General features: G+C 43.2%; 1 protein-coding gene across 4 annotated transcripts in view; it reads left to right on the plus strand.

The window, feature by feature from the left end:
• Nucleotides 1–11794, plus strand: part of Msra (methionine sulfoxide reductase A) — a 315509-nt gene that overhangs the window by 21402 nt on the left and 282313 nt on the right. Inside the window, exon 1 of one of the 4 annotated variants that reach the window (XM_026783294.1) lies at nucleotides 748–807. The exons of 1 other annotated variant lie outside the window; for it this stretch is intronic. In XM_026783294.1, the coding sequence (XP_026639095.1) occupies nucleotides 786–807 (22 nt within the window). In that variant the 5' untranslated portion in view covers nucleotides 748–785. Of the gene's footprint in view, nucleotides 1–747; nucleotides 808–1710; nucleotides 1874–2049; nucleotides 2083–11794 lie in introns of those variants that run through there. 2 more of the 4 variants (XM_013349245.2, XM_013349244.2) reach the window with 2 other exon arrangements.

Below are 11794 nucleotides of genomic sequence, written 5' to 3' on the forward strand. Positions count from 1 at the left end.
AGTTTGTGACCTTGAGGTTATCCAAATGAGAAAGCAACAGACCCAAGGATGAGGACTCAGACTTCTTGACTTTCTGTGAAAGCCTGGTCATTCCAGAGCTTAGGTGTACTAAGTCTCAATTATTAATGCTGCCAACCAATCAAGCAAGATATTTTCTTTAACCAGGTAAAAGAGTGAAGTTCTACCTGGCTATTTAATTTCCAAAAGTGCACAATGCTACAGATGAAAATAAGATATGTATGCTTATTCAGTTACCATTACCACAAATTTAAAATAAGATATGTATGCTTATTCAGTTACCATTACCCCAAATTTAGAAAACAAGTAATGGCTAAAACTCAGATGTTACTATGTGGTCATCTATGTATACATATATATTACTAGTCATGCTAATGTTTTATCTTCCTCTTTCCTTGATATTTCTGTTTTGAAAGGATTTATTATTTTTTCCTCCCTAAAGCAGAATTTTAGTAAGTATAGTTTACATACAGTTTCCTTAAAAATAAGAGTAAATGATCAACCAGAGCCATGTTTATTCACCAGAGGATGAGGTGTGACAGTTTAAATTTTAATCTCCATGCCTCCTTTTCTACTCTCCCATGATTCTTTGCAGCAGGGCAAGGGGAAGCCAGTGTATAACGAGAGTGTTCCTAAAGTTCCATTCATCTCCCCTCATAGGGGAGCTCAGCTTGTTTGCAGGTTGAGCACATGTCACAGATGGACATTTCTAGAGAACAGATTTCCCCATCTCCAAGCAGCGAACACGTTAGCTCACTGCGGGGAACATGCTAGTGATGCCTGGGAAAGGTAGGACACCAGGAAATCTGTGAGGTGATTTGGCAGCAGCCGGTGCTGTCATGCCAGGATCTGGGTACTGCCCCACAGCTTCCTGTTTTCAGATGTATTAATTGATCCGCAAAGGACATCCTTTGGAGACAAGAATTCAGACAGACTGGCATAGCCTGGACCTCCGCCAAGACTGCTCGGAAGGTTGCCATACTGGGAGGGAAGGAGTGAGGGAGAGAGAGGGACAGGAGAGAGAGAGAGAGAGAGAGAGAGAGAGAGAGAGAGAGAGAGAGGAGAGAGAGGAGGGAGGGAGGGAGGGAGAGAGGCAGAGGGAGAGCTGAGGAAATTTTGAAAAGGCAAGACTTGGCAGAGCTCGGTCGCATCAGTCTCTTTTGTCTGTTTCTCGGCTTGAGCTTCAGAAAGGAAAACGTCCCGGGATACAGGAAAACTCACAACTTTTTGGTTTTCAAACTTAGAAAGCTTTTGAAGTCTCTTGGGCTGTTTGAGAGTGTTGGCTCTTACTATGACATTTAGTCACCAGCATTCAGGAAAAAAAAATTAGCCTGTTTCAAAAAAGGCATCCTCCCCAGTGTCCATGCATTTGGGAAATAATGTATTTTATTTTATTTTGGTTTTTTTTTTGCATGTATGATCATGACTGTGAGAAACAGAATTACTGTAGAAGATGGCAAACAGAATGTCTTATTAGAGAGAATTGTAGTTTTTTACAGAATAAACTTTGCTCATCAATACAAACCTGCTTTCAAATCCAATCAGACATCCTCGGAGTTATGTTTGGAGCAGCAGCTTCTAGATTTAAATACTTTCATTTTACTTAATATCCTCCCATTTCTAGATATTGAGTTTTCAAGGAGTCTTTCTAAGATTTTTATGGCAACCTGGCCAGGGAGTCCAAGTCAAAGTTGTTTTATCCATGTGTTTGAGAAAACGATGTCTTAAAGCCACAGCTTTGATTTCTGCAGCTTCATGCCATCCTAAACTACACCCCCAGCAATTAGTGACAATACCGAAGACCAGAAAGGCAAGCTGAAGACACCCGACTTCGCTTGAAGGGCAAACAGGAACTGTGAGCTTGGTCATTATTTTTTTTGTGTGTGTGTGTGTCTGTTGCGTGCATGCGCGCACGTGTGTGTGTGTGTGTGTGTGTGTGTGTATATTTATGTGTGTCTTGCTTGAACCATTTTTGGGAGGTGGGTGGGGAGGTGGGTGGGTAGGTGTCTGTGCAGGGATGTTTGTGGTCGGTGAATTCGCGTTGTGAGGAGGAAATGAGCAAAGGTAATTTTTATGATGTTGGCAGAAATGGCTGGAGTGGTAGAGAATAGCAGTGTAAACCTTTTGGGGAAGAAGCTGTGCGCTGTATGTGAAGTAGCTGGAGGGAAAAATGTCATCAGTTTTGAGTTGACTAAGGTTTTATTCAACAATACTGTATCTTGAATCTCTCAACATGTTTTGGTTTTTTTTTTAATGGAGAAAGTTGATCGATCTTTTTTTAAATTTTACCCAGTGTTTTACATATATATATATATACTTTTCTATCTAATTTCTTACTAATAAATACTTGCTGTGAGGCCTGGTTATGATGCATTGTGTGAGAGTTTTGCTTTTAATCATCAGCTTTATAATAGGGGAGGCTCACAGACAGACAGTTTTTTTTTTTTTTTTTTTTTTTTTTTTTGTGGGCCACTTCATTGTCAGAGGTATTCCAGAGTGGGAGCTGTGGGTTTAGATGATGAGCCCCTGCAATCCTCATTTTCTTTTTATCTTGTGGACCGAGAGGATACCGGGAATTCATATATTCTATATCCACGCGAGTGCCGATCATTTGGGGGAGGCTGAAAGATGTTCTGAGACCCATGCTTTTGTTTTGAGTTCGTAACCATTGATTTGTGATCCTTAGACAAAAACAAATTGTTCATTCTATCCTGTCGATGCACGCCTTCAACGATCAATTGTCGGGGATGGTTTTTATAAAATTATAGAGACACCCCAGCCATCCTGGAAATGGCGTTTGGTGCGCAAAGGCGATTTTAAGGCGCACGAGCGCAGGTGTGTGAAGTTAAAAAGCTGAAGAATTTTCTTCCACCTCTTTAAAAACAAACTAACCAACGTTGTGATGTTTACTGAAGTGAAGTCGCATAGTGTCTGTGTGGTTTCCCACACGACCACCTTTGTTGTGTGTGCTCTTTCATCCACTCTCCTGCGGATGTCCCTGAAACGGATGCCAAGCCAAGGGCAGCGTAATGGGCACTGGAAAGGGGCGCTTGAGTGCCCAGCCGCAGAACGTTCAAGTCCACGCTGAAAACCACGTGGAGTGAAAAGGCAGCGCAGTGGGTCAGCTCAGATTCCCTAACCGTCTTCTTAGCTTCGCAGCCATTAAAAACACCCCTTTGCCACTGCGGATTTGGCTTAAGAGCATTTTCTCCCTTTAAAGTTAAGAGAATTAATATTTGCACGTTTATTTCTTAGGTTCTTTGTCGCGGATTCAGTAAAGCACCAAACTTGAGCCAAACCATTAATTGTTTTGACTAGAATAATAGAAGAAAGCATATTAAAAAACAAAGATGTTAGAATACACCTTAAATATTAATTTTTTGTTAGTAATAGAACTGCATTTTTTATTTTAACTGTGCTTCAGATTTGGTAAATATTAGTCTCTTTATCGAACAAAGTTTCTTACCAATATATTCTCTCTGGCCTACTTGCTATGTATCTTAAAACGAAAAAAAAATTTTTTTTTTGCGTGTTTGCTGTTACCTGGGTATCAATAACTCTCCCTCAAATAAGTTTTTCATATAGCTGTAGTTGAGAAATTGTATGGATAAAGTTTTCCAAAATGAACAATTCAACTTAATATATGATTCTTTCCTTTTGATCCTGTAACAACAAGCATATCAGCGTTTGTTAAGTAGCCCTGCAACGTAATAGCACGAATAGCTTAATTCTATCGTGTCTGAAGACTGTGCTCTGATTTTAAGCGAAGCCCTCCTCAGGCACATAGGCATCACACTTGGACTTCATTCGATTTTATTAAGACAGAAATGGGTTAATATTTTACTGCTCCCCCAGGACTATTCTTGAGTTCCATTTCAGTGTGGGCACCTAAATATCCAAGCACATTGTTCTGTAATCGAATGCAAACCTCTCAGGGGGCTTTCATCCAGTATTTTATAATTATTCATTCATGTATTCAACAAATGTTTACTGAGCACCCACTTATGTATGCTAATATTTTACCGATGGAGTTATTCTGGGTGACTGGGAAGGAAGTCTGTCAGTGAATGGAAGAGAGAACAGACTTCACACCAAGCTCAAAAGGCCTGGACAGAAAAAAAGCAGTGTTGTTATGGGATTTATTTCAATATATTAAAGGATGTTCATGTTTATTGTGCAATATACACATTCTAGGGCACTGTTCTAAAAATAAAGTGGAGGTTCGCTCTAGTCTACCCGGTTTTAAAAGTGTAGCTTTCACCACTGTTTTGGATGCCACATTTCCGTGACGAAAACACTTCAGTGGTTCGGGTTGTCTTCTGTATGTGTGGGGTGAACACTGCCGGACGTAGATGGGGTCGGGCCCTCTGCTCACATTAGAATCTACCTGTGTTACCACAGGCTCATTGGGCTCTCAGAGACGCACCTTTCACATAGAACGGTGGATGTTTAGAACGGTCTTCTTTCATTTGCTTTGTTTTCTGTTGTCTCATAGACAAGGACCAAGAGGCCAGTCTGGCTTGGCTAAGCCATCATGGTCTCTGAAAGTGTGTTTGCAAAGGGGTGGTGTTCTTCAGAGAGAGCAATGAGTCTCCCCTCTGTATTCTGCAGGAGTAGGGGGGCTGGCTTGATCTATCCCCTGCATTGAACTCAGCGACTTAACTTTATTCTGTATGTAAATAAAGTGGAGGTGCAGGCTCTGAAGAGGAGTTAGACACCACGTGTGTTAGGGGTGAGCTAGGAAGTTATGATGGTGGCCCTGATGTGGCCGATGGGATAATGATGGACAGAGAGGCTCAGTACAGGTGCCTAAGGTTCAACATTCAGAAAGCCTGTTCTAGCCAGACAAATGACACTTGATTAATCCTACTGTAGCTGGGTGTGTAGGGGACACAGATAACTGATAAATGCTTATCTCCATTTAGAGTGGGCCAAAACCTCCTGCTTAGTTCCATCTGCAAGGCCAGCACAGGGATGGGCATGCCGCCATGACCACTTAGTAAGTCCCACGAAAGGAATGAAGAGCCTGGTTCTCATCTCATTTTGACCCTCATGCTTGAAAAAGAGAAAATTCAGTTTGCTTGTTTTTAATCTTGATTGTGCATTGCTGGTTCTGAATTTAGAGAGGGGTGGAGCTTAGCTCCCCATTCATCGTGATGTGACTATGTTAGACTCCCCCAAGGTCACCACTGGGGACTATGTAAAATAAAGGCCACATAGAAAAATGAGTCCTGACCCTTCTCCAGCTGGCCACTCAGTGTCCTGCATTCTTCCTGCTTCAAGGGTGCCCACAGCTCAGGTCTGACCCTCTAGTGTCTGGGCACTCCATCTTGAACGGTAAGAGGCTCTCACCCTCTGTATCCACGCTGTCCTTTTCTCCACTCCTGTCAGCACCTCTCCTGTCTCTTCTGCCACTATTCACCTCAAGCTACTGTCTTCCATTTGAAAAGATCAAGCTGCTCTCCAGAAGCGGTGTGCTCAATTCCTTCATGCTCAGAGAAACTCTTCCTTTGAAGCAGTCTTGCCCGTCATGCACACAGAGAGAAAATGTCTGCAGGGCTTCGGCAGCCTGGCCAGGGAGTTTGGCTCTGCCCTTTAGGCATGGGCAAACATCCAGTTTTCCACCTGTGAACAGGGTTCCTGGTATCTCCTGCAGAGGCTCTAGGGAGGAGGAATGAGGGAATGCACACAGAGCACTTAGCTAGCTTCGTGTGGGACAAGTTCAAGTACGACAGTAAGCCATCTCTAATTATTTCGTCTTGTGTTTCTCTGGAGTGTCCACCAGGGCACTCCCCCGATGAAACAGTAGGCTGTCCCAGGCTATCCCAGTCGAAGTTCATTTGTCACACCAAGCAATGTCTTAAGCATCCCTCCTACTTATGTTTGGAGAACTTTCTGGAGTCATGCTTTGGGGTGGGTCTGCTGGTAGCAGCCTTCTGGTTTCTCCTCAGTCTGGCATTTAGACTGTTTGGGTTCCCCTTTTAATTTTGAAAGACATGCTATCTTTGTGTGTGTATATGCGTGTGTGTATGTATATATAGCATGTTTCATGTTTGTGTAGGTGTGTGCCTATGTGAGTGTAGGTTTATATGCATATGCCTGCATATGGAGGCTAGAGGTCGACCCTGGGTGCCTTCTTCAATTGCGTGGTACCCTAATGTTTGAGACTTGGGCTCTTATTGAACCTGGAGCTCACAGAATAACTAGGTTGACTGGCCAGTGAACTCCAGTCACTGTTACAGATGCATCACTGCCAGGCCTTTTACATGGATACTGGGGATCCAAACGCAGCTCTTCATGCATGTGCAGCCATCTCCTCAGCCCTCGCTGAAGGACATCTTTGCTGGGTATAGAATTCTAGGCTGATATAGGTTCTTTCTTTCAGCCTTTGGTGTCCCTTTATACTTTGTGGGTTCTGATGGAGATCTGCTGTGTTTTGCCCTCGTAAGATAGTACCATTCCTTTCAAAATCTTCCTTCTTGTCTTCAGTTTTCAAGGAGTTTGATTAAGATATGTCTTACTCTACATTTGTCTGGTTCATTCTGTTCTAGGCTCATTCATTTTCTTGAATATATAGGTTGTATTTTTTTCTGAATTTGGGAATTTTTCACCCGTTATTTCTTCAATTACTTCTAGAATATGAATGTCAGAACTTTTGTTACACTCCTATCTTATATGTGTTTAAATTGTGTGAGTGTGTGTATACGTCTGTGTGTGTTTCTATATGTTTCCATGAGGGCAGGTTCTTACATAGACCAGAGGAATTGGAGCTCTCTGGAGTCACAGGTGGTTGTAAGCCACTCAACATGGGTGCTGGAAGCTGGTCAGGTCCTTCACAAGAGCAGTGTGTCTCCTAACCTTTGAGACATCTCCCCAGGTCCCTTCCCAATCCCTTGGTTATTTTTTCTTTCTTTTTCTATTGTTTGGATCTCCAGATTCACAGATTCATTTGTTTGTCATTGAACACAGCCAGTGAGCTTGAGCTTGTACTGTGTTTTATTTGCTCTGTCTTTACTGAGGTGTTCTGTCTTTCCCATTTGTTTCCTGTGTGTTTGTAATCTTTAACTGTACATTTTTTGCTGCCACGTTTCAATGTGTCAGATAGCCTCAACACCAAGTTGCTTGGTTGTTGGCATTCTTTAATTGTGTGTGTGTGTGTGTGTGTGTGTGTGTGTGTGTGTAGGTCAGAGGACTACTTGTGAGAGTTGGCTTTCTCCTTCCACTCTGTGGGTTGTGTGTATGGAACTCGGTTCATCAAGCTTGGTAGCAAGTGCTCTTTACCACTGTGTCATCTTGCCAGGCTGGATTTGGCATTTTTAACCATCTCTGGTACAAGTGAAGATTTTTCTTGGCTTTTGGTAGGACTAGTGATTTTTGACTCTATCCTAGACATTTTGGGCACTTCATTGAGCTTTAGCATCTTTTCCAAGTCTTTAACACTGAGCCATGTGGGAAGTGGGCACTGTCTTCTCTCTGTGAGTTAGGGAGAAGTCCATGATCTTCATCAACTCTCATGGACAATCCAGGATTTGAGGGATCTGCTCAGTGCTGGCTGGAGTGAAGCATGGCCTTCAGTAGTAGGTGATGCTGTTATTTTATTTGTTTTAAAGTATTTTAAATTATTTGTTTATATTTATTTTATGTTCATTGGTGTTTTGTCTGCATGCATGTCTGTGTGAGGATGTTAGAGCCTCTGGAACTGGAGTTACAGACTGTTGTGAGATGCCATGTGGGTGCTGGGAATTGAACCCTGGGTCTTTTGGAAGAGTAGCCAGTCCTCTTACCCACTGAGCCATCTCTGCAGCCCCAATGTTGTTATTTTTGTGGTTGCTTTTGAACTTGATGTTGTGGTTGCTTTTGAACCTGAACAGGGCCTGGGAGGGCAATATAGTCCTTAAATTCAGTTTATGTGGGTGCAGTGTTATGGTTTTCTTGTGTGTGTGTGTGTGTGTGTGTGTGTGTGTGTGTGTGTATGTGTTGGTGTGTTGCTAATTTTTGTAGATTTTCTTTTATATGTATGAATATTTGTACTGCATGTATGTATGCACACCATGAAGTTGTCTGGTTCCCATGGAGCTCAGAAGAGGGCATGGGATCTCCTAGAACTAGAGTTACAGATCATGAGCTGCCCTGTGGGTTCTGGGAACTGACTCCAGGGTCCCTGTAAGATCAACAAGTGTTTTTGACCACTGGGCTCCCTCCCACCTTAGTGCAGTGTGTGTTTGGTGGTACAAACCCTCAAAGCAGGAACTGAGCCTGCTCTAATTTTTCTGTTCTCTGTGACTAGTGTGCGTGCTGATAGTCACTAGCACACCTAATAAAAGACATCAAAAGATAAAATATCAGTTTCTACTCTATTAACTTTGGAATTTTTTATAGTTCCCTTAACTAGGGAGCATTTTGTGTATGTGTGTGTGTGTGTGTGTGTGTTTTGTGTGCATGCAGATGTGTGGGTGTTCATGTTCGTGGATGTGCATACACATGGGACTGAGGCCTAAGGTCAATCAATGCTGGATGTCTTCCTGGCTGCTTTTCACTTTCTTTACCGAGGAGCATGGCTGCGTGAGCTGGGAGATGTAGCTGGTCTAGCTAGTCAGCCTGCCCTGAGGATCCTGTACTTTGGTCTGGCAAACACTGGGATTACAGGAAAGCTGCCACACCTACCTGTCTTTTAAGTGGGTTCTCTGGATACCAACTCCAGCCCACATGTGCGAGTGCCTCATCCACTCAGCCACCTTTTCCAGTCTTTGAAAAATCCTACCGGGATAGGTTTTTCGTTCCCCTCCTCAGCAACACATCATCAGTTTTGAGGTGATGTTTACAGCTTGTCTATAGAGGCAGCCCCGGGTCTTAGAAAGGCTTGTCTGGGTCTGAAAAAGCATGGGATAAAACCAGACATGCTGAACATAGCGGACAATGAAGACTACTGAGAACTCAAGAACAATGGCAATGGGTTTTTGATCCTACTGCACGTACTGGCTTTGGGGGAGCCTAGGCAGTTTGGATGCTCACCTAACTAGACCTGGATGGAGGTGGGCGGTCCTAGGACTTCCCACAGGTCAGGGAACCTTGATTGCTGATGAGGGAGGGGAACTTGATCGGGGGAGGGGGAGGGAAATGGGAGGCGGTGGCGGGGAGGAGGCAGAAATTCTTAATAAATAAATAAATTAAAAAAAAAAGGCTTGTCTGGAGAGGTGGACCTGACTGGATGTGGTAAGCGTGTCACTGATGGAGATCTTTATTTGTGGAATAGGCTCTGCTTTCAGTGGAGATCCAGACCTTACAGATGATGTGTGTGTCTCTGAGGTCATAGGTCTTCAGATCTCTCTGGGCATCTGTCCCTGGCACTGTCCATACGGGATCTCAGTAATGGATCCATTACTAAGTGATCTTGGGGAAAAATTCCTCAAACTCTAATGATCACTGTTTCCTGTCAGTAAAATGGCTGTCCTAATACCTGTATCCAAGGGTTGGCAAGAATACCAAATGGAGTACCGTGCCTGGAGCTATTTAGCTGATGGGCCCGACACAGGCACGAGTGATAATGATCTAGTTTAGCTCCCCAAGCACATGCTGGTGATGGATAATGGTACTGTGCCTGATGCTCATGCTTCTTAGCTGCACATGCCTAGAGACTATGTGAGTATATTTTAAAATGCTTAAAGCATATTTACTCAGGAAAAACTTTCAAGTACAGAGAATAAGGCAGAATGAATACCCAGTTACCCATTATCCCAGATGAACACATGCCTGTACTTATTTTCTTCAGGTATTTTTAATTTTTTTTTAAGAAGTGATATTATTTGAGATGTAAACTAAAGCCTTGAAGTTGGCAACTTTCTGGTACATACTTTGTAGTGTTAGCTAGACACACTGTATACAATGTAACTTTTGTGTTACCCAATTACAACTTACACCAGCTTTAAAATGGTGTGGAACTGTTGCTATCTCCTGTCTTGCAAAGTCAGGTATTTTTGAGATTTATCTATGCTGACAGCATGGGTCCATTGCAGTCCATGCATTTGGTGGATGGATATTTGGGTCTTTGCCTAATGCTAAGGATGCTGTCATACTTTCCTCTGACGGATCACCTGCCTGTACATGGGCCAGCTTGGGCAAGACCTGAACTTGGGTTCTCACTGCTGAGTATGTCCGCTTGCCCCTGTAACACAGGCTTATACTTCTAGGCAACTGCCCCTGGGGAGGGAACAGCTCTCTTCATCTTCATCCACACCTGCCTGTGTCCAACTTTAACTCTGAGCCAATCCAGTGGCCAGAGTATATTTTGTTGTTGTTTTTATCTCTGTGCTTGCTTGCTTAGTGGGATAGAGTATCTTTCTGTATCAGTAATTTATATTTCCTTTTCTGTATATTATATAGCCTCTTTATAATTTTCTCTTGGCTGCTTTGTCCTTATAAATTTGTAGCATGCTTTGCAATGAGTCCTTTATTATATGCGTTATGAGTTGAAAATGTCTTCCTAATCTGTGCTCTATATTTCATATTTCTTGGCAGTGCCTTTCTTTTAAAAAACATGGTCTCAAATAGTCCAGGCTGGCCTTAAACCAGACTGGTCTTGAACTCCTGATTCTCCTGCAGCTAACGCCCAAGTGTGGGATTACAAATATGTATCATGTACTCTTTGTGGTGACTGTTGAAATAAACTATTGCATATGTTTAAAATATTGAAGTGCTTTCACTTTTTGTTTTCAGAGACAATTTTCATCACAATAAATGCTTGTAGTCCATGCTCAAAATGGACTAACTGACATTTCTTTCAATGGGCTGCAGTTGTATCCTCTTAATAGTTAGGGGATAAAGTTCGAATTTTCCACATAGACTTGCTCAATTTCCAATTCCTGCTTCCCAGGAGTCAGTCTTGGAGCCCATGGCTCCTGTGAAGTTTTGTTGACTGAGCTCTTAGACCGCAGCAGCAATGCAGGCGCTGTCCCAGCCCACTTGCAGCTTACCAAACAGGAGCTCTCTGCCCTTAGAAGAAATGCCAACCTTTTCTATACAGCGAGTGTACTCTGTGCTGTGGGTGCTTTCCCCTTCCCCTCTTAGTTCTTCTAACAAAATAAATTAATTGAGAAAAGCAAACTGTTGGGGCCAGTGGGGCTGAGTTGTGGCTGAAGCTCTCGTGGTCTTTTGTTGTGCAATCAAGTAGCACTTACTTACCCAGGGTGCTGCCCTCCCACCCAAACAAAACCCTCTTAATCTCCCAAATCACTTTGCAAAACAAAAGAACACAGGGAGGATGCAGACAAGAAGGGGCGGGGTGGTGGATGGGATGCTCTGGGCACTGCCCCTCTGTTCACTTGCTGATTACTGCAGAAATCTGTTTAGGAAGCTTTATAAAACTTCGTAAAGTTTCTGCAGGCACTTTCTTTACCATTCGACAGGGATCTTGGTTGTCAATAAAGTTCTGAGTAGGAACTAATAGCTGGTGAGAGCCAAGTCTTGCCAAACTAGGCTTGCTGGGCCAGTCTTCCAGACAGGATCTGGGAGGATTGCCCTCCCCAAGGGCGGAGCCTGGTTCTCCCTCTGTGCCTACTGACTCTTGAATTTGATCCCTACTCAAGTCTGTGAGTGAGCTGTAGACAGAAAGGTAGGGGTACCTGGGAAGGGTCCCCTTCTCTCGGAGCCTTGGGTCCTTCTTCCTGCCTTGCTGAATTTCTCCTCCATGCTAGCATCTTTGTACACCTGCCTTCTGTGTCTCAGTTTAAGTCTTATAAAGAGCGTACTAAAGTAATGCTACATGTAATTGCAGACTCTC

Source organism: Microtus ochrogaster, chromosome 17 (genome assembly GCF_000317375.1).
Source record: "Microtus ochrogaster isolate Prairie Vole_2 chromosome 17, MicOch1.0, whole genome shotgun sequence".
In the NCBI taxonomy this organism is placed as follows: Eukaryota; Metazoa; Chordata; class Mammalia; order Rodentia; family Cricetidae; genus Microtus; species Microtus ochrogaster.